This window comes from Triticum urartu, chromosome 1 (assembly GCF_003073215.2).
Source record: "Triticum urartu cultivar G1812 chromosome 1, Tu2.1, whole genome shotgun sequence".
Classification (NCBI taxonomy): domain Eukaryota; kingdom Viridiplantae; phylum Streptophyta; class Magnoliopsida; order Poales; family Poaceae; genus Triticum; species Triticum urartu.
The window spans coordinates 35,819,113-35,842,486 of NC_053022.1; the positions used below are offsets into that span (position 1 = coordinate 35,819,113).

The following is a 23,374-nucleotide window of genomic DNA, read 5'->3' on the forward strand; positions in this document are numbered from 1 at the left end:
AATTTGAGCATGGACCAAACTGATAATTTCAAAGTCAAGAGCAAGCATATATAGATCATATATGAATTAAAGTTAGCGTAAAGTATGAAAAACCATGGACAAAACAGAGGGCCATACTTGCCACCTGTTCTGTGACCTAAATACCCTAAAACATCAGCCAGCTGAATGAAAAACCAAGCATCTCAGAAGAGGTGAACTAAAAAGAACAAGTGCCACCAGCAAACATGACTCCAATCACAAGAAAAAAAATTATAAGCTCTGCCCTACTACCCGATGCGCACAACATTCACAATATGCAGCAAACTGTTCGTCAAATAGCTATCCAGTCTGCCAATCAAACTAAAACCAAACCAGAACGCATATCCCTAGTCAAATGGACATAATTACAATGATCCTACGATCCTACCATGGAATTATCTAACAAGGAAAATACTAGATTCTAAAACCTTGATTCCCAATGATATCAGCATGCTCACATTCTCAGAGTCACAGGTAGCATTCGAAGGAAAAGCATACTTGCAACACCTTGAAGCCACAATAAAATTAGTTATCTACTATATATGTACATCGGCTGATCAAATCATTTATGTACTAAATAAACATCATTTTACTTCATAACAAGAAAAACTACAATCACACAGATGCATAAAGATCAATCCTTAAAACTAAATATAACCAGATTTGTAAATACTAAATACTCATGGACACCGGTTGCAACATCAGCACAGCGCTAGATTACAGCGCCTACCATACCAGCCAAGCATCCAAGCTAGAATAGTTGGTTGAACAATGGCTAATCAAACTCCAACCTACAAAGTTAATCCGCACTGAAAAATAGCACAATCCACAGAAATACTAACAACAAATGTCAGGGATTGATTATAGTACTCCCTCGATCCATGTTAATTGACGCGGCTTTAGTATTATTTTTTAGATTTTTGTACAGATGATGATCAAATCAGATTAATCAAACATTAACTAAACTGGATAACAGGAAAACATACTGTGTTGATACATACAGATCAATCTGAAACTAAATTCTAACGAGATACATAATTAGTAAACCAACCAAACAATCAAGCAGCTCAGTTAACCAAACTCCAACCTATAAAGGTAATCTGCAATTGAAATATTAATCTGCGCTTGTAGCCCTAAACGGCAAAATCAACAAAACTACTAGAACAAACAACATCAATTGGCAGGGCAAGCTTTCTTCTGGCACCCTCAGGCCACGACTGCAGCAGCATTAACGAACCAAGCTCAGTTACACAAACATTAACGAACCTTGAAAACAGGCAAAGCAACAAATCCACAATCGTGGCAATGTAAACAAGCCAATCCTCGCACTAATTCCAATATCGCACAGCTGACGAACTAGATTCAAGAGTAGGACCAACCCTACACCGATTTGAGCTTAAAAAAAAGCAAGCAGATTAGCCAGGTCGTCGATTGTTTGGACCCCCAAGCCCCCGGTACCTCCAAAGAGCTCGAAATCGACCACGACTAGCAACTACAACTAGAGATCGCGAGCACCGACCGGCGGTCGGAGAACCTCGCGGGAACCAATCGCGGAGCGACACCAAGCCAGATTCAGCATCAGGCCGGCGAGGGGAGGAGGAGGAGGCTGGGGAGGGAGGATCCGGATATTTACCTAGGACGCGCGGAGGAGGGGAACGGATCGAGCTCGGCGGAAGCGGCGGGAGGCACCGGAGGTCGGAAGCGACGGAGGCGATCGCCGAGGAAGGTTGGGGATCGGAAGGATTGTGGTTTGGGTTTGGTTGAATTCGGCTTGCGTTCGCTCTTATTATGGCCCCCACCGGAGGCGGTTGCCGGACTTGCTGTCCAAGAAGAACTCGTTCCCGTTTGGGCCGGTACGTGCCGGGACCGGATGGATTCCCTCCTCAATCCGTGCCGGACTCTCTTTTCTTTATCGATTTTCACGGCCCAGAACAGCCCCCTGTACTGGGCCGCGTCAGCCTGGCCCAATTACAAAGGTCGTCACCCACCTTGTCAGGTACTACGTACCGAAGCATTCGGATCAGCTCTGGATGGCATGCATGCTGTTAAAAGAGAATTGCAAGAATGAATAGTCTGTTTTCGTTGATCGATGGATTACATATATACTAGATCATTGATGGCGCGCGTTGCCACGCCCGTCCATTTTTACAATGAAAAGGTAGGCATTGCCACAATTGCGTAAACTAAGCCATAACATGGTATTTGTCAATAAACAGAAGAATAGTTTTATTTGGTCTGTAGTGGTAGAGGGTCATATTAGTAATGAAATTGCAGATCAGGATTGATAGGGGTTCCAGATTTTAGGATTGGAAGAATATGTATTGGAAGATTGGTATTCAACTTGGAGCATGAACGCTGAGACAAGGTTTAGAGTAGAATACCACTACAAAAATAATCATGGCTAACATAGATTGCTTCCATACTCGGTCCAGAAACCAATCTTTTGCTCTTAACTAACCAAGAAAAACATATAGCCTTATCAATTGTAAACTTCTATTTTTTTCATACAAATTATAAGAATATTGTCAAACACATAACTGTAGCAAAATCAGCAGAAAATAATAAAGAAATGATATGTTGGAAAAAAATAGGTGGCATTACATGTAGTGTCTTATCACTCGCTATGCACAAGTCATGAAAGCCATATATTGTAAATTTGTAACACAAGAATTCTTCTAAGCTTCTTACTTAGGATCAACATTCAACTTAAGACCATGTTTGTGGGGATATATATGAACAAAGCCTGACATACCACATAGTCACATACATGAGCATGCATGATTGACTTGAGAATTTCTAAGATTTTTGTTGAGCTTCTTGCCACAAGAATGTTTCTTGATAATATTGTCTGTATGTAGAACTGCTCATCTTGGGCTAGGTATGAGAAAAGTCCTTGATACAGAAGCATACATGATCTGGGTCTTCTCACCAACCACCTTGTCTCCTTTATCCAACTTTTTCACAAGAACAGCAAAAAATAACCAAAAATATTTAAAACAATTACACAACTCAGGAGCTCAATCCTCGCATATTTCATTCATTCTAATTATATTATTTTAAAAAATCTGCAAAGCACTCACTTCTTGTTTCGGAATAGGCACACTACGATAATAAAATAACTCTGTCGTCTTTTCTACTCAAGAAAGCCAAGCCATTCTGATGTTAAGTTCCATGAACAACTTTGGGCGTTGGCCTTACCTAAATGATACCTAGAAATAAACCACAAGGAAACAAAAGTGAATTCCCAAGTCCAAAGCCATAATCATATTTAAGAAAGGAGATGGCCGTATATGGCGGATCCTATCAATAAGTTATTATCGTTTTCAACACCCGATGATTAATGCTTAAAGATTTGAAACGCATAATGATTTTCAGATCATGACGAATGCAACTTATTGGTGAAAGGTAATGTGATGTGAGGAAAGGTATACCGGCAAACCTTCTGTCAATTATTGCAGAATGAACAACACCTTGTTTTGTTGCACTATAAACCTTGCTGCAAACTTTGTACCATCACAATATTATGCTACATAAATCAACAGTTAAACGCTTGCTCTATCTAGTCTGATATACATGCAGCAATATATTATGCTAAGTGTCCGCAGTCCTGACAAGAATATGTTGCGACCATACAACCTTACTTTCAGAAGTGTGCATACAAATCCAATGTGAATTGGGGTAGTGCTAATAAATAAAACAAACCAAAATCGTATTTCTAGAGAAGCTAAGAAATTTACTGATGTAGATACATACTTTCTCGTGTCTGGAGATTCCCTGTAACAGGAAAATAAAGGGTATGTGTGATTGTTGTGGTGCATTAATTAACACGGTCAGGCTTAGTTTTACATTACATACCATTTGGGTAAAGATTTAATTCGAGGGCAATAGATATCATATACATATCCAGTAGCATCAATCATGGGCGCACATGCTTGGATATTAAGATGATACTGTATATGTGAGAACATGGAAACTAACCTGGTCAACAGACATTGCAAATCGTGTGCTCTAGGATTCCAATACCCCAACTGAGATCTAAGAGCACCTGCAGAAATTTTAAAGAGTCGGAACCCAATGGTATGGTCTTTTCTGCAAATCTGCCTTAGCCCTTAGATCCCCAAACCAACATACCAGAACCAGCATCCTGTGGCGGATTGGAAGGGAAAAAACAGTGTCAATAAGAAAGGATCTAACCATGGCCACCTGCCCACCTCATCACCACTCATGGCAGCCTCCACCGGCAAGGGATCTGCATGTCCCTCCCGCATAACACCTTCATCTCATCCACCTGGGATGTGACCGATTCACCAAATCTTCCACGACGAAGGCAGGGAAGGATGCATGTGATGCCCGTAAAAAAGAGGATGTGACGGTCTGGCCATCACACCTCCATCGTGGCTGATTCGCATCGCTGGGAGGATGTGGTTCGCCGTACCTCCGTCTTGGCCTGATCTGCATCGCTGGGAGGGGTGTGGTTCGCCATCGTCGCTGCTAACCTCGCCGCCGCCGGTGGGGCTAGGCTAGGGCTGGAGTGCAAAAGGAAGAGGCGTTGCGAGTGGGGCAGCGTGGAAAGCCTGTTCATGACGCTGAGATGGGCTGCCGGTGAGGCCCAACCAACCATATAGCTCCGATTTTTCCTCCAGAGTAGCGTCCACTTAAGACAGTTGGCTGAGTGAGGAACATCGTGGCGCTAACGGCAGATTAGACGACCAGATAAGACCCAGGCACGTAATCGAATGGTTTAGAACGCTGATAGCCTGAGATTGCTCCGATAGTGCCCAGTTATAATATATCTAAATACCCCCTGAGGGGGGCGCGATGTTTGGGAAGGACACCTCGAACAGAAGTATCCGTTCCAAGAGGAGGGAGTGCGTGTGGAAACTGCACGTCTGTTACAAGCGTAGATTATGCCTAATTACATGGATTAGATAAATCTCAACACTCCCCCTAATCTATGCTTGTCCATGTAACTCCATCAGTCTTAAAAAATGCTCCTCCAAAAACCTTATAGGAAAAATATGAGGAGATATGTACAATATGCCATCGAAAGCTCCTTCCAAAAACCCAGTGGGAAAATAAGGAGAAATCGACATATAAAATGTTTGTATTACTATCGCCTCATTAAAAACCTTCTATGAGAAACCATTTAGGAAAAACTCATAAAGGAAAAGAGTGCAATAACAAAGATCCAGAGATCTTGAACAGGTTATCGTTCAGGAGTACACTCCCCCAGAACTATGCAAATAACAAAGTCATCTCATACCAATTCCACCAACATTTTTCTAGAATGAAGAACTTGGTTAAGATTTTGTGAACATATCACTAAGATCACATATGACTTTGCTTCCTAAATATTTATCTTCCCACTTTTCAACTCACGTGGAAGAAAATACTTTCAGAGTAATATACTTTATAATATTGCTCTTTATAACCTGTTTGCATCTATGTAATACAAACAACATTATCTTCATGGATAATGGTGGGTGAGTCCTATCAATCAAACCCGCCCGGACTTTCAACAAAGTTCATCATTCTGTGAAGCCAAACAGATTCAGATGTTGCTTCATACATTCAGAATGATTAGTGGATACAACCACTAAAGTTTTTCTTCTCGACTTCTAAGAGAAGGTCGTTAATCCATTCGATAAGACAAAACCAGTCTGTGATCTAGGATTACGGGGATATGATATATGCCCAGCATCACAATATCCAACCATGGTCATATCTTGATTTTTCTCATAAAACAAACCAAGATTTTAGTGTCTAGAAGATATCCAAAAATATTCTTCACACTAACCCAATGCCTTTTCATTGGAGATGCATCTAGCCAATCAATTCACTGCAAGTAACATACCAGGCCTGGTGCAAATTGCTAAATACATTAGTGCTCTCATTGCACCGAGATATGGAAACTCAAGTTCAAACATCTCTTCATCACTTCCCTTAGGTCTTAGTCGGTTTAATCTCTATCGAGAGATCAGACAACCATAGTTCTTGATGGATATGATTTATCCATATTGAATTATTCAAATATCTTATGGATAAATGTGGACTGATGAACAAGTATTCCCGAAGGAATATGCTTAAGTTTGGAATTTAAGCAAAGTTTGGTCTCAACCAAATCTTTCATCTCACACTCCGTCTTAAGATGATTTGCTGGTCTCATGTACTTACTTGTGTAGTTTCAATGATATTCATATTATCAACATACACATAAATTGTACAAATCCTTCTCTGGATTTCTTGATGAATATACATGACCAGTCATCATTATTTGAGTAACCCTTCTAACAATGGAATTCACTCAGTCGGTTATGCCACATCTTTGCCGACTACTTCAAGTCATAAAATGACTTCCGAAGCTTCACGCAATATATGTTGCGATTAAATTCGAAATCTTAGTTCACTTAGGAACTATCATATAGATATCCGAATCAAGTGACTTGCAAAACTATGAAGTCACAATATCCATCAGTTGGATGTACAAATTCATTATTCACTGCCAGTGATATCAAATATCGGAACGTTATTCCACTCATAATAGGATAACATATTTCATCATAAACGATGATGGGTCTCTGCGTGAACCCCTGTGCTACAAGCCTCGCTTCATGTCTCACCACCTCATTGTTTTCGTTCCACTCATGAACAAAAACCCATTTGCTCCCCAGGGAACAAATTTAGAGGAGTGGGTATTACTAATCACGTCAATACCCCCTCTTCCCGAGAGCGAGCGCATCCTCAATTGTTGCCTTCCTTTGGATCAACTAGAGCATTTTAGACACTCAGCCATGCATGGACTTAGGTTCTAGATCCAATCCAAAGGTCTTTTACAATTCATGAGGATAAATAAATGTCGACATAATGTAGTCTTTATTATATGATTCTTCTGAATCCATATCCATAGTGGAGATTTCACTATTACCTTTTGACTCTTTGTGATTTCCCACAACAGTTGAGTCAAGGTCTTCTGATGTCCCAGCACAAAAATTTGTGTGCACACTCGTGTTGGGTCCTGGATGTGTCCAACATCCTTCGGGTGTCCTTCAACCCTTGGTTGAATATCAACATGAAGTTGACCTGCATTTACTGTTTGAGGATTCCTCATTCCCCTTGGACGCTTCCATGAAGCCTTGTCCTCTTGTGTCAAGACTCCTCCCCCTCTTCGGTGGCCGAGTGGACCTATGGGTCACATCCACTCTCTCTGACACATTCACTACGGGAGCATTTTACTTTGTGACACCTATATACTTAGTAAATGCAACTGGCAGATTATTTGCGATACTTTGTAAATTGATAATCTTCTGAACCTCCAGTTCAGGCACATTCGTACGTGGACCTAAGGACTAGATGTCTATTCACATCTCATTCTATTTCCCGGCATTCAATGTGGTTACTATCTCCCCCTAATGCCGGAAAAATGTCCTCATCAAAATACAAACAGTGTACCGGGCCATAAACAAGTCCCCTTCTAAGGAATTCAGGTACTTTACGATTGACGGAGAAATGTACCTCACATAGATCCCCATTTCTCTACGAGAGCCCATATATGTAAGCTGCGGTGGTGAAATCGGTATGTATCCAACACAACCGAATTATCGCAGAGAGAAATACTTACTCATTTGCACGTACTAACTGCAACGGGGAGACCATATAGTATGAAGTTTGTCGAATTTGTATATGCAGTACATAAAACTGCAATGTCCCCAACAAGATGTTGCGAGATTACAATTCTGTAGGAGCAATCTTGCTATCAACTTATCCTCTTGACAAGTGATTTCGCAAGACCAATATGGGTATGTACACAAAGTACCAATATGCTCCACAGTTATGCCTCAATCTAGGCAGTAATCGTCAAATGCCCATGAACCAAATTCCACGGCATTATCTATTTTGATGGATTTATCATGTTGATATTACCAACCAACTTTGTAAACGCATGGTCCCTTACATAAGACACACATTGGACCATCTCATCGATGCATCCAAAAATGCTATGAAATATCTGAATATTCCATGTAATGGTTGAATTGGATCACATGCATCTCTTGTACAAGGAAATCTAGTTGCACATCATTTATCTTTGATATGATGGCTTGTGATCAATCTCCAAGTCTGCACATATCATGCATACATAATCCAATATATTTGGAAAATTCAAACCATTAGATTGTGTCTAATGGAACCATCAAGAATTTTCACATCATCTCAATATTAGGATGACACAGGCAACCATGCCATCTTGAACTTGTCAAGAGTGTAGAAAATTATCTGGTGCGCCAAATGGGCATCACATTTAATGTATGTATAATACAATCCAAAAGATAGAGAAGGTGTTTACTCTAGATTTATTTTGAATCCTTTTGCTGAGTTAGGAGTAGGCTTCAACCTTACTTACTATGCTAGTTTCAACATAGAAACCATTGCGGATATCCTTATAACTCAGCAAGGTACGAGTAGAATCTTGATGCATGAATGCATCCATGATTATCATATAGTACTCCTAGGAAATGTAATTGTGGCTTGACCAGAACCAACAATTACCCCATCACAACCAACAATTGTCATGATGTTTCCACTACTCTTCTCAAGACTATGGAAATACTTAATCTCCCTTAGTATCATGTTAGTAGACACAGTTTCTACTAACACATTTTCTTCTCAATTGGATTATTCCAATATGCTTCTATAGAGAAAGAAACCAATTTCAAGATATGATTGAACTCATATAGAAATACATACATTGTATATCACTGGTAGCAAAGTCCACTAGCATGTCATCGACGCTAAGTAGTGGATCTTTGTTTTGCTGAGTCTGCGCATGACTTCCCACGTTCTAAGAAATGCCTTGGGAAGATCCACCAAAAGCATGGAAATATCACATCTCCTTGCATTGTGACAACCACATGTGTAGCATTCAATGCTACTTCCCTCGTCATTCTCCAAGAAATGACTTCTGCCAGTTTGTGCTCCATTCATATCTGCTTCTCATGATGTGTCCACTTTCATTCACCATTGACGAAACAATTCAGTCAAAATCCTCATAAAAGGATTTAAGGTGGAACACATTTCATTGATGAGATTGGCATCTGAAACCGCACTACTGCAGAATCTCAACTCTCAGTTGATTTGATGCACATTAGAGTTGTATGTTGTCACTGACTCAAAGTCATGGAAACGGACGAGCATCCATTTCCTATGCACTTCAAGCATCATCATCACCATATATTGATCACATTGCTCCTCAAAAGAGCTCTAGAGTGTCAGATACTCTACTTTTATAGATCATGGTGTAGTGAAGTGCAATGTAACATACTTTGCTATAGCGACTATAGCCGGAGCCCCTGAGCGGGTGTGGTTATGTGGGAACTGAGATCCCGGGCCACCAAGTTAATCTTGACATTCATGGCCTAGATTTGATTAATGATGCCATCAATGGAAAACACAGGAAAACAATCTCTTGGATTTGTCCAACATATGCTGCATAAAATCAACATGCATAAGTAATTTACTTTGTAGTAAATTAATTCCAAGTATCATCAACATATAGCAATTATCAAATTGCCTAACTAGATATGATGATATACCAGAAAAGAAACACAAAAAAATGGGAATAGGCCAGAACTGCGTGGCCCAACCCAGTGGCACACAAGCCACTTCATAGGGTTTTTTTTTTTTCGTTTTCTCCTCTCTTTTTTATAACTCCCAGCGGAGGAGGACGGGCGTGGGCCTTGGGCTGTTCAGTTTTCCGGCCCGAGTCGGGACGCTGTAGCGGAGGTCAGCGGAAGCCACGTCACGGCACACACACGCCGGCTCCTCGCGCCGCTAGCATCGTCGTCCGTCACGTTACGTAGCCGGCCGCTCGGCCGGACAACCGTTGGTGGCCTGGGATCCTGGTGCACCACCCCTGCAGGCTGCAGCCCATGCTACGCCACGCGATGCCGCGGACGATGATGTCTTCGCGCTGCTTCGCCCTGGGGCCATAGCAAAGCCGCTGCTCTTCTCGCGTGTAGCCACATTACCAGTGCCACCCGCTGGCGCGCTGTTATGCATCTTCGTTGGGATCCTGCTGTATGCCATGTCACCGAAAATAGTGCCGACTGAAGCCCTCGCTGAGGTGCTTGCTGTTGTGGTACGCAGCCGCCGTCGACACCGCGCACTATGGATGCCGCATGGAGTCCACGCTTCCGCCGCCGCTGCTGGTTGTGCGGACTGCGCCGTTGGCGATGTTGCTACAAATCTAAAAGAGAATTGCAAGAATGAATAGTCTGTTTTCGTTGATCGATGGATTACATATATATACCCCCTGAGGGGGGCGCGATGTTTGGGAAGGACACCTCGAACAGAAGTATCCGTTCCAAGAGGAGGGAGTGCGTGTGGGATTATGCCTAATTACATGGATTAGATCAATCTCAACACATGCGACGCGGCGGTACAAGCACATCGCGTGCCGTGCATCTCCTGCAATTGCAATGCGTACGCGCGGGGCGTTTAATTAGAGCGTCGGAAATGATTTCGTCCGTAGTATTTTATTTCTGTTTTTCTACGTACATTTGTAGTACATGTCTGCTTGAAGGAACACGACATGATCCGGTACGTATGGCGGCCTGCACGCAGAAGCTAACGCGTGCGTGTGCGTCCTAGGTGCAATGGACCATCCGTCCGTGCCGTGCGTGCGTGCGTCCACCGCTGCGGTCTGCATGCATGCAATTCGTAAACATCCACCCGTACGCACGCACGCACGTATCCTCCAAATATTCCGGTGTGCGTACGCACCTTTTCGTGTGTTTTTATCGCTCTCGTGCGTAGCACGAGTGAGAGCATCCATGTCGATATGTTTTTTTTTAGCCCGTCAATATGGTTCATGGGTTCGCTGAAATGAAGGGCCCGTTCGGTGTCGCGGAGCGGACGGATCTTGGAGCAAGCAAACAGACACTTCGTAGATTCTAAAAACTAGCAAAGGGCCCGTGCATTGCAACGAGAAAAATATATCATAATATTCAATGGATGTGACCATATTTTGTTGCATCACCAAGACATTATCACTCTCTTTCTCATTGTGTGTGTCGACCAGGTGGGTGGATTCCCAGACGTATTTTTTCGGTCGCTATCGTGTGGGCTGGCCCAGGTGGGCGGAATTTTCCTATCTAAAATGTATTTTTCCAGCAGCCACTGCGTGGGGTTTTTCTATTTGGGGCCTAATGACCTAACGTGTATCCCCTCGTGCCTTCGATCCCGTTTTGGGTTGGCTAATTTTCGGATTCCTTCCTCACCGTTTTTTTTCCTTCTTTTTTTCTTTCTTCTTTTCTTTTTTGTCTTTTTTCAGTTTTTTCTATCTTCCTTTTTTCCTTTTGTGAAAACCTCTTCAAATTTACAAATATGTCGCGAAATTGTTAACAATATTTGAAAATCATGAACATTTTCCAAACTCAAGAACATACTCAGAATAATGAAACTTTTTTAAATTAGCAAACATTTGTAGAAATTCGTCAACTTTTCTAAAAATCATGATTTTATTTTGGTTTCATGAATATACTATTTGCAAATAGATTAATCAAAGTGTCAACATTTTTAAACATTTTCTGAATCGGTGAATATTTTTCGAATCAACGAACATTTTTTTTGGTATTGGTGAGACATTTTTTGAATTTCAGGCATATTTTTTATTTAGCAACATTTTCTGAAATACGTGATTAGTTTTTGAAACAGCGAATATTTTGTGAACCAATAATCTATTTTGTAAGTCATAAATACTTTTCGAACTTTCAGGACATTTTTCCAAATTCATGAATTTTTCTTTGAAATGGCAGACGTTTTTTCAATTTCATTACCACTTTTTTAACACACGAACCCTTTTTCAAATCTTGTTTTTTGCCGAACATTTATTTTCAAAATCGTGAACATTTTTTTGAAAAAATCACAAACTTTTTTGTATCCCTCAAAAAAATATAATTTATAGCACATTTATTTCGATTCTCAAGTATTTTTTATTTTAGGAATTTTTGAGGTCCTAATATATTTAAAGTAGAAAAAAATGAAGAGCTAAAAGAAAATAACAGGCCGCCTGCACATGGCCCGGCTCAAACAGGCGCGCTGCATCTTTTCCCAACGCGCAGAGCACCGTATAGGAGGTCCCGTCTGCATTGGGCCGGTGCAGGCGGGGGGTTTCCTCTGTGCGAAAGGTTTTTTTTTGTGTCATTCCACTAAAAAAAATTATAGGTGGCATTGGTGGGTAATGTTTTACTACTTTCGGGGCAATTTCATGACGTACGGACAAAAGTACTAATTCATTCGTTAGTAGGGAAAAATAGATGGAGAACCCCTTAAAAAGGCATTGGTGGAGAAAAAGGCTTTTCTAAGAAAAAAAGATGGAGAAAAAAGTGTATATTCTAAAAGGGTTCACAAATTTGAAAAAAGCTCATGGGTTATTTTTCTCAAGAGATTTAAAATATGTTCACAAATTTTGAAAAAACAAAAACACATAGAAAATGTTCAAGTCTGAAAATATATTACGGTTTAACTTTTTCATAAATTATAAAAAAATCACAACTTGAAGATGTTCATAATTTTTTAAAAATGAAAAGGTAAAAAAAAGACAAAACCAAGAAAAAACCACGTAAAAGTGAAAGTTGTCATTATAATCTACCTATTACGCGTAATGCACCTGAAAGTTGTCGTTATAATCAACTGGTTACGCGTGTTTGACAAAAACCGAAGCACACCGTCCGGCACGCATGAAGGAACTCAGTACTCCATTGGTCTAAGAAATTAGGCATACATTAAGTATTGCATGATTATACTTATAAGGAAATGATGATGTAATCTTGTAGTATATCAATCGATCGGGTCTCTTCACACAATTATTATTCCAACAATGTGCTCACATTGTTATCGGCATCCTTTCTACTTTAACTATGCCCATGACTAGGAAAATATGATCATCATGTGACACATGAGCTAGTTTTAGATATGAGACTAGATATCTATTTGTTGTTTATTATTACACACAAGCAACTTAGTTTTCTTCCGAATTTCATGGTTATTGTAGATTTGAGAACCATTGCAAGTATAAAACAGAAAATGAATATTAATTACCAACATGGAAATAAATAATAAGATTTATTATTACCTTCAGGGCATATTTTTTTGGTGTGCTTCCATGAGGCGGGAAGGGCGAGGCATCACCTCAACATGCAAACAAGCATGACAAACGACACACCTAAATGATTATTTACAATAAATATTGTTAGTTTTATTTTTCATGTTATTCATCCAACTAGGCATGTTTCAAATAATCTAATACGAAGTATAATGCAACCAATTCCTGGTGCAATGTGCGGGGTATCATCTGGTTTTAATTAGTGTTGGTGTTATATCCTGACAACTTATTTTGATGGTATATTTATGTTTAAAGATGTATGGGGTCCTTAGTTAAGATGGCCCCTCGGAGGTCACACTTTCATGGCCTAGGCCGGCCCTATTCATCTGTTATCTTGGAGATTCGCGAGATTAGGGAGGATTACGGCTATGTGTCGCCTACTGCAATCCACACGCTCCTCGCCTACAGGGCTTGGTGGTAGGACAAAGTACGTTGAGCTGTCGTCATGCTCACATCACTAGAATTTCTTTTTGTTATTTATATTTTAAATGACAATAGTCAAAAACTAAAAATTACCTAAGCAAATTCAAAACCAGGAATTTGGGGAAATGGTAACCTAGTATAAACAAATTGTTACCGCAGTTATAATAAAACAGTGATAACTTTAAAAAAATTGTGGCAATTCCTTTCCATGTTTCAAAAAAATACATGTGCTTTTTTTTACAAAATTTGCATACAATGTAAGAAAGTATTTTTTAATGTAAAAATTGTTTTGTACCACTAAAAAAATGCACGTGACATTTTATGGAAATAGTCCCACATTAAAAAAAATGTTGTGACATTTTTAAATATGTTATATAGAATGTAAAAAAATGTTCACATCGGTCAGAAATGTTTATTGCATTTAAACATGTATATGACACTTTGATTAAATAATCACGTGTTTCCAAAAAATTGCCCGTGAAATCTTTCGGAAATGTTTATACAATGCAAAAAAATGTTTGCGTAGTTTAGAAAAATGTTCAATGCCATTAAAAAAATGTATAACGTGTATTTGGAAAATTGTTATCATGTATTCAAAAGGTGTTCAGAACATGTATTTGAAAAATGTCAATCTGGTATCATAAAAATGTTTCACATGTGCGTAAGAAATGGACATTGTGTACTGAGAAAAAGTAGACATGTGTTTAAAGGAAGAAAACTGATAAACTGACATGGAAACAAAAACAAAAGCAAAAACCAAAGAAAACCAATGAGAAAACAAAGAAACCCAAGGCAAAATGGAGTAAGACAATCAAAAAACAAAGAAACCGGTGAAATAACGAATAAAACCAAATATAAAAACCCATAGATAACCAGACCTGAACGAACCTACAACACGTACGTAGCAAACAAACGATGCTACTGGGCAAGCCCACTACATGTTGCCCTTAGGTGATTCATATTAAGAATTGGTACGGGCGACATACAACTCTGGTGAGTGGGGAGTTCTATCAGTCCTTGATTGACAGGCTTGGCATCCACTGGTGTTGGTTGTGGCATAGCATGAACCTAAGCATGGGTTGTTCGTAACCCGGCACCACGAGACAGAAAACTGGTGGTGAAGTGGGCGATGTTGGAGAGCATTGGGGGCAGGCGGTATGAGTAGAGAGTTGAAGCTGTCGTTGAAGGCGAGCATGCGGCTGTCTTGGTCCACCACCGACACTGCCAATTGACAAGAAGGACAACTTGTATTTGCAGTGGTTGCGATAGCTGGAGCAACTCATGAGTGAAGATTGAGAGCGAGATGATCGGCATGGCGGAGTGACGGACTAGTGGGACTGGGAAGGGGACTTGCAGCAAACGCCGATGGGGTTGACCGACATGTTGCGGATTATAAACTTTACAAAAGCTTGATTTAAGATGTGATATTCAAAGTTAAAAAGAAACATGGAGGGTACGTTCTTCTCATACTATTTAGATTATTTTTTTCTCAAGAAGGGAAAAAATGTAGATTTTTTTTGAGGGGAAAAAAATGTAGATGTGGGTCCATTTGAAATTGGACCGCACTCGTCATTGGACCAGTGCCGTTGGTTAATTACATGAGTAAATCCATCTGCGGCTGCACAGTGGTGGCTGTCAATTCGATATTTGTTGGGCTGGGGACCAGATGGGCCGGCGACAGGGAAGAACATTCTCCACCTTGCACACACAAAGTTTGAACTTGAAGTTAGTTTGGATGTTGGTCCCATGCCATGTCAGTTAATTATTAATTTTGTCTCAAAAAAGTTAATTATTAATTACCCCTCAGAAAAGTTAATTATTTAATTAACGAGCGCATATGCAGTACTCCATGCTCGTGGCGCGCCACCAGTACCTACGAATCCATCAATAATCAAGGCGGTGCTAAAAAGGGACATTTATTTAAATTACATACAAAGGCAGAAAATCTCAAGATTGCTCTGAATTTTCTCGAACAAATCTCATTTTTAGTACCTTGGTGAATCCGCCAAACATGAATACAACTCTAGTCCCCAGTTTTTTGTTTTGTTTTTTCTTCCTTTTTTGCGGTAGCATTTGTGTAGGATAGAAACCCGATGGAGGTGGAGTTGGGAGACCCATGCACTAGCTGGTGCAACAAGGAACATTTCATCCATGCATACCCACTTTGAAGCTAAGATGCATGTCGATGGAGCAAAAGCTTACAGGGTGCTTGGATCCAAGGGACTATTTTTAGTTTGACTAAAAATACTCTTTTTTAGAGGCTAAAGTTTCAAGCACCCCTGACTAAAGAGAGGCTAGGGCTAGTCTTGAGGCTAAAACTTTTTAGTCATAGGAAACCTACTAAAATATGTATTAGCCCTCTCTCTCATTTAATTTCTCTTCTTTAACACATGCGAGTTCTGAATTGGAGGGTTTGGAGGATAATAAATGCTCAATAACTTGATTTTAGTCTTTTTAGTATTTGGATCCAACCATGGGTGAGGCTAGCAAATTTTAGTCCCACTACTTTTAGTCATGGGACTAAAACGTATCCAAGCACCCTCTTAGAGGGTGCTTGGATCCAAGGGCAGACTAAAAATAGTCTCTTTTAGAGGCTAAAGTTCCAAGCACCCCTGACTAAAGAGAGGCTAGGACTTAGTCTTGAGGCTAAAAATTTTTAGTCATAGGAAACCTACTAAAATATATATTAGCCTTCTCTCTCCTCATTTAATTCCAATCCCGCGAGTTCTGGATTGGAGGGTTTGAAGGATAATAAATGCTCAATAACTTGATTTTAGTCTCTTTAGTATCTGGATCCAAACATAAATGAGGCTAGCAAATTTTAGTCCTACTACTTTTAGTCGTACTTAAACTAGTTGCATGCGGTAAAACGTTTCATGCGTAAGTACGACCTCGCTACTACTCCCTCCGTTCCTAAATATTTGTCTTTATAGACATTTCAAATGACTACTACGTACGGATGTATGTAAACATATTTTAGAATGTAGATTCACTCATTTTGCTTCGTATGTAGTCATTTGTTGAAATGCCTAGAAAACAAGTATTTAAGAACGGAGGTAGTAGCTACCTAGCTAGTCCTTGGCTAGCTGGGGCAGCATGCACTTGCCACCTTCTCATTCCATGCACCCATCCATGCACTGACCAATCAATGCACCCATCCATGCATTCGCTTCTCTTCCTGCCGCCAACCTACCTACACTCCGCATCAAGCTGAAGATCATCAGGTACTACTAAAGCGGATTAATAATCAACGAAAAATCGATGGGAATTACAAAGATACGTACTCCTACGTACTGCTCTACCTGCGTACGTACAACGCGCGCAACGTACGGACTGCTCTACGTACTACGACGACGACTGCTGCTGCTGCTGCTACTGGTGGCTAGCTATAGGTTGGAGGTAGTATATAGCTAGGCGACGTCGCGCTGCTCCTCCTTGATCGCGCCGGGGAAGAGGTCCAGCGTCTTCAGCGGCCGGCAGAACAGCCCCGTCGCCGTCACCGGCGCCGCCTGATCTTCCGTCGCCGCGGCCAGCTGCTGCGGCTGCTGCTCGTACCGCGACGGCCGGCATGTGTCCTCCACCACGCCGAAGTTGCCCAGCCTCCCCAGCGAGTACTCCGGCGATCCCACTACGCCTCCTCCCTGCACGCACAATAGTATGAACCCAGGTCAGGTCATGAACTCATAATCAGCTCAAGGTAAACGCAGACGCAGCATGTGCGTAGTAAGTAACAAATCGATGGAGGAGGTGACAACGACAAGGTAGCATCTTAGGTTTCGTACCTGATGATGGAAGGAGAGCGGGGTGTTTGGCGGCGAGGGCTCGGCGCACCGGCTTGCCGGCACGCCGGCGAAGGGGTAGGCGTACCCAGCAGCAGCAGCGTAAGCGGAAGCTGGGACGGTCGTCGGGAGCAGGTGCTGGTCGTAGCCGCCACCGGCGCAGGAGGCGGAGTAGTACTGCTGCTGCTGCGGGTGCTGCAGCAGCGGAGGAGGCACCGCGCCGGCGCCGAGGAGCTGCTGCTGCTGGTGGTACTGGCCGGCGTTGGCGGCGGCGTAGTAGTGCGCGCAGGAGAGGAGGTGGTGGCTCATGCAGAGCCTGCGGCGGAGCTTCTGGCGGTCCCGGGCCTTGTGGTTCTGGAACCAGTAGAAGACGTTCTTGCCCTCGATGCGGCCGTAGTGGGCCAGGTGCGCCGTGATCTGCTGGATCTGCGACGCGTTGGGGGTGCGCAGCCCGCCGCGGTACATCTCCTCCAGGATCATCAGCTGCTCCGGCGTCGGGCACCACCGCGTCGTCCCCGTCACCACGCTCGTCGCCGCCGCCGTCGCAGTCGCCGTCGCCGCCATCGCACGTGCTCTTGGCTCTTGCTCGATCTTTTGGTGGAGAGTGCTGTGTGTGGACTGTGGACGGAGAGACAAAAGGTGTACTAGGAGGAAGAAGAAGAGAAGAGAAGGGGAGTTTGCTGGTTGGTTGGGTTCGTTTGGTTTGGTTGCTCCCTGTGTGGCAAGCCAAGGATGGCCGGGCAGGGGTTATTATAGGCAGCCGCGTGCGCGCGGCGACACTCTCTAGAGCAGAGATAGAAAGAGAATCTAGCTCTAGAGAGAGAGAGAGAGAGTGAGTGAGTGTATGTGTTGTGTTAGAGGGAAGGGTCTAGAGAGAGAGAGAGAGCATGGGTGTGTAGAGTGACACAAGGAGGAATGGAGAGTGGCCAAGGGCGCATGCATGCATGCAAGAATTAATGTGTGTGTGTGTGTGTGTGTGTGTGTGTGTGTGTGGTGTACCGTTGTAGGGTGGATTTCGTGATTGTATAATCGATTGCACCATGATGGTGGTGGCCGGCCCGTTGCATGGTGCTCCGATTGGATACATTTGTCTTCGAGACATTTTGGTTCTGTCTCCTCCTGGACACACGCACGTACTGGCGTGGTACGTACGATGGATGTATACGTGGTGACGGATATACGCAGAGTTATTTGCCGCTCGTGGTACTCGCATGTGCTCTATAACACTACGCGCGTAGTGTCGCGCGCTAAGCGGAATATACATGTCAGTGGGTACGTACATACGCTACTACTACGTGTTTCCTGCCATGCACGGACAGGGCGCAGAGAGGGGCGCAATGCATGCATGTGAGGTTCAGTTAATGATATGTCGTATACGTGTCCGTATATGCTGTGTGTGGAAGTTGCAAAATTGGGGAGGCATGCACGGGCACGGAATTCGGCTTGGGAAGTTGGCTCAGTGAGTGAAATCGTGGCTTTTCGCTGCAGAATGTGAGGAGCTTGTGACCACCACGCTTCTTTTTGCAAGTTGAAGAGAAGGGTTCCTTCTCTTCACCCGAGCTCATATGCTCCCGCATGAACAGTAAAATAAAAAAAATCGAAAAAAAATCAAAAAATTCCAGATTTTTTTTGAGAGAAACATTGACAAAAGTTCTAAGTGCCTGCAAAAATTCATCATGAAATCACATTCCTGTAAGGCGTGGCAAAAAAAACAAATTCAGTGATTCAAAATGCATTTGAAAGTAGCTTTTTCAGAGTACTATTTTTGTTTTTTTTGCCACGCCTTCTAGGAATGTGATTTCATGACGAATTTTTGCAGGCACTTAGAACTTTTGTCAATGTTTCTCACAAAAAAAATTTGGAATTTTTTGAATTTTTTTGATTTTTTTTTCAATTTTACTGTTCATGCAGGAGCATATGAGCTCGGGTGCAGATTAGCTGCGTCCAGAAGGAACTGAGAGTAGAGCGAGGGGCTGACTGTACAATTTCTTTTATCAGAGATATTATGGGCAAAGAAACAAATCCGGAGGGGAACTCTGATCTATCGATGAACATCATGTCAGTACAAAGAAGACAAAAAGAATAAAAAATACGTCCATATTCATAGACCACCTAGCAAAGATAACAAGCACTGGACCGAGACGACGAATGCATGCCACCGTCATCATCCCTTTCTTACGGGAGCCGAGCAAAACTTTTTATAGTAGACAGTTAAGAAAACATTTATGCTAATGGCCCAAAAACCAGTGCATTAGAACAGCAATCGCCGCTGATGAAGAGAAGCGTAAATCGGAAGGATCCCAGTAGACAAATGAAGGCTGGATCCCAGCAAATACGCTGGAAATAAACACCGACCAAATCTTGCAAGATCCTTCAAAGACACACCTCCACACGCTATCCGATGATGCTAGAAGTCCTGCCGGGATTGGGGGCTAGGAGGGAAGAACCTTATTCCATCTTAGGGAGCCGCCGACGCCTCCCCTTACTCCCTGAGCAGGATACAAACCATAAACAAAATTTAAAGTACGAAGTAGAAACCCTCCAACCAGACAAGAGGTGGGATCCACCGCGTCTCCATAGCGCTAAGACCAAAGAAAACGAGACAGATCGGCCGCAGAAGACAAGGAAACTCTAGAGGGAGTTGCTCGTGGACGAGGTCGAGGAAAAAGGCATGTCTGTGCCAAACCCTAAACTTGCTAGGACAAATAATGCAGATGCCACCATTTTTGGACTCTTATTTCATCTGTATAATTCGTAAAAATGCACAATATTCCCTAAATCATTTCGAACTCACTAAACTTGGCTATCATATGTTGGATCACTTTACCCGTGTAGATTATCAAAGAAGAGAATCGTGCCTAGAAGTTTCTAGCAGAGATTCGGAAATGGAAGCGAAAAGTTGGCTCGTCTTATTTCACATGATTACACACGTAACGAGATCCGCTGAAACAACTTTTTGGTTACTGTAGAGAGAGCGGTACTGTAAGTACGTTAATCTATAGAAAATGCGTCCTGGCTTCTCTGCTGCAAGCGCCTTCAATGTTTGATCCGTATCTAATACGGTTCTATTAACACGTATGTGACGCCTTCTTCTTTCTCTCTGCCATTGCATCAGACAGACCCAGCTAGAGGAGAGAGGAATGAGAGAGAGAGAGTTTCAATCGCATTCAAGGGTGGAATTACACGTAGGATTCTGGAGATCTGTCTCGGATAGCGGGCGAGTGGAAGAAAAAGGACTAGCTCGGAAATTATGAGGCGATGATGGCCTCTGCACCGGCACTAAACGCGGCACCGGCACAACCATCCCGTCTCATCTCTCTCCATCTCTCTTTCTCTGTCTCTGTCTCTCTCTCTCTCTCTCACACACACACACACACACACACATCGGAGTTGCTGTAGCGAGCGTGTCGTCCTTGCAAGGGCTGACTAAATGGTGCTTTTACTTCTGCCTTGCTACCCTAAACCCTAGGCTTTGCAGTACCACTACACTGTGCTGCATGCTTCCATGGCCGCCGAGATACCGCACGTAGGAACCCTAGCTATAGCTAGCTACGGTTCAGCTCCGCGATTGTGAGCGAATTCGCTAAGAAATCCATTATCTGATTATCACCCTCCCAAACATTTTGATCATGACCGAATCCCTGCAGTTTAATCATGCATGCACACCGTCCGCTCGGTTGTCGGCCACCTCTGCCATGCAAAGCATGTTGTGTTTCCCCACGTATTCAATCGGAATTAAGGGAGCGGCCTTGATCCAACAGTTGGGCCGGATGTTTAGCCGGAGTAACTAGCTAGACAGACTGACAGATTAAGCACACTCAGAGACGGGGCAGCATACACCATAAGTGGGCAGTTATACGGTGCTTTTAGGTAATGGACCACCACGACAGCTTCTTAACAAACGGAGTACGGACCGTCAGGTCGAGGCGAAGCATATTCATAATTGCTGTAATTAATCTGACTGGTGCCTAGGAACACGTAGCAGCACTAATAACTGCAACTGATTCAAACATGACAGTATTTGTCAGTATATATCACAATATTTGTATGGCACTATCTAGCCTCCAGCTAGTTAGCTAATTGTTCCCTACAAAGGATTACACTAATTAGCCTTACACTAATTAGTGACACTTGCTAGTCTTTATTTATCCTTGTGTCTACACCTGAGGGTTATTCCGTCCATTCAGGTTCAGTTTATGACACTCAAACATATTTCAGGGAAAACATTAATCGTTAATATACTATGAAATTATGTACAGCTGGATACTTCTTTCAAATGTTAATCAAATTATATAGCACTCCACGGACCGGAGCGAGAGGGCAGGGGGCCATCTCCGGCGACTTCTTGGTGGGTGGGTTGCATCGATGTCCGATGGTTTTGCCTGGAGCCGCGGTGTCTCTTCTAGTTAGTAGCCTCGGTGCTTCTTGTTGGGGTGTGGGTGCTCTTATATTCTTGTTTTATCTTTGATCCACTTTGTAGAGGTTTTACTCATCACTTTGTACCGGTTCGGCCGTGTTACTTTATATATAAAGCGGCCGAAAACTTTTTTCAGTAATTATACAACACTCTTTGTGGCATGAAATTGAGGGCGTGTTCGGAAATGCTCCAGCTCCTCCAAATCCTCAACTCCTGCTCCTCAACCAGAAATGCTGCTCCTTGTAGAAAATAACGCCGGTGAATGATGTTCGACAGGTAGCTCTGCTCCCGATTCATGTGGTGCTAGGCGGGAAAACAGGAACGAGCAAGTTGGGTGTGGCCAGGCGAACCATTTTTCACTTGGCGGTGGTAGTTTTTCTGTAAATCTTATCAACTCCGTGATTTAAGGATCTGAGATCTCAGAAATTGCTGCTCTGCGTAATGGCACTGCAACCGGCTTCACTCCGCGTTTTCTGCTCCAAGGAGTTTGCCCGTTCGGCATCGCTCCACCAACTCCGGGAGCGGAGCTGAGGAGCCAAGAGCATCCGAACACGCTCTAAATAATATGTTGATCATTGTAGTGGTGGTCAAAGTTTTTCTAAATGATTGGACCTTATAAACCCGAATGGAGAAAGTATGCGACGAACTAATGGGCCTTTTGTTTGCATGTACCGTCGTGGTTTCTATGCAGCTACTTGCGGGTTGGTTTTGATGATGGAGCTTTATGGTGTAGTCGGTGTCACTCGTTCGGAGGTAGCATGACACTTGCGACTCCTCGGTGAATATCTTTTCTTCTTTGTAAATTTGTGTTTCATGTCTGTAGTCAGGTTGGCCGGTGTGTTACGTGGGTTGAATTGTATAGATTTTAGCACGGTTTCCGCCAGTTAACCAGCCAATTCTCAATCTTTCTTAACCAATGAAAAATGACAAGTCTTTTGCCTTGTTTCAAAAACAAAAGGTTTTGCAGCCAAAACCTGCCGTTCATTTTTGGCAACTTTTAGCTGAAGCCAAAGGCCATTTCAAACGCGAATCAGATTCAGCTGAGTTAAACGCTCACCTTTTGACAGGGCGAGCAGGAAACTCACGTAGGTAGGAGTAGCTATATAGACCCAGGCGGCATAGCTATAGGTGGTAGCGACGCAGAGGGATTAATATGGAATCGACGCGCCGGCCGGCCAGCCGTCCGGCCCTGCTGCTGGCTGCTGCCACACGGAAACCGATCAAAATGCATATACTAGTACCACCGCTGGTACGCCACGGTAGTACCAGCGTGTAGTAGTATATGCATGCATATGCACGCACAGTACCGCGCCTGCATGCAACGCAACGGTGGATGGTGGAAATGTGACGTGTTGTCTGAAGGAATTGAATGGAAGAACCGGATCAGAAGCATGCTGGTGCTGGTGCTGGGCAGGAGGCGTCTAGTCTTGTAAAGTCAGTGGCCAGGGCCTCACAAACTGGCTGGAGCTGCGGGTGAGAAACAGCTGCGTGCAGCGCCTAGCACGCAGCAGCTGAATGCCTTGTCCTCTCCGTCCGTCCGTCCATCCGTCCGTCTCCAATCTCTATCTCTTGAGTTGG

At 42.9% G+C, this 23,374-nt stretch overlaps 1 protein-coding gene across 1 annotated transcript; it reads right to left on the reverse strand.

The window, feature by feature from the left end:
• Positions 1–16,643: 16,643 nt before the first annotated feature.
• On the reverse strand, positions 16,644–18,108 carry LOC125548587 (putative WUSCHEL-related homeobox 2). Its single transcript, XM_048712188.1, has 2 exons — positions 17,383–18,108; positions 16,644–17,241 (listed from the first exon to the last, which is right to left on the reverse strand). Exons 1-2 carry the CDS (start codon positions 17,941–17,943, stop codon positions 17,011–17,013), a joined length of 792 nt encoding a protein of 263 aa, XP_048568145.1. The 5' UTR covers positions 17,944–18,108; the 3' UTR covers positions 16,644–17,010.
• Positions 18,109–23,374: the final 5,266 nt, after the last annotated feature.

Excerpts from the sequence above, each read along its gene's own strand:
- LOC125548587 (XM_048712188.1), bottom strand. The coding sequence starts at position 17,943 with ATGGCGGCGACGGCGACTGCGACGGCGGCGGCGACGAGCGTGGTGACG. Across the intron at positions 17,242-17,382 it reads CGCTCTCCTTCCATCATCAG|GGAGGAGGCGTAGTGGGATC; the intron begins GTACGAAACCTA and ends TTGTGCGTGCAG.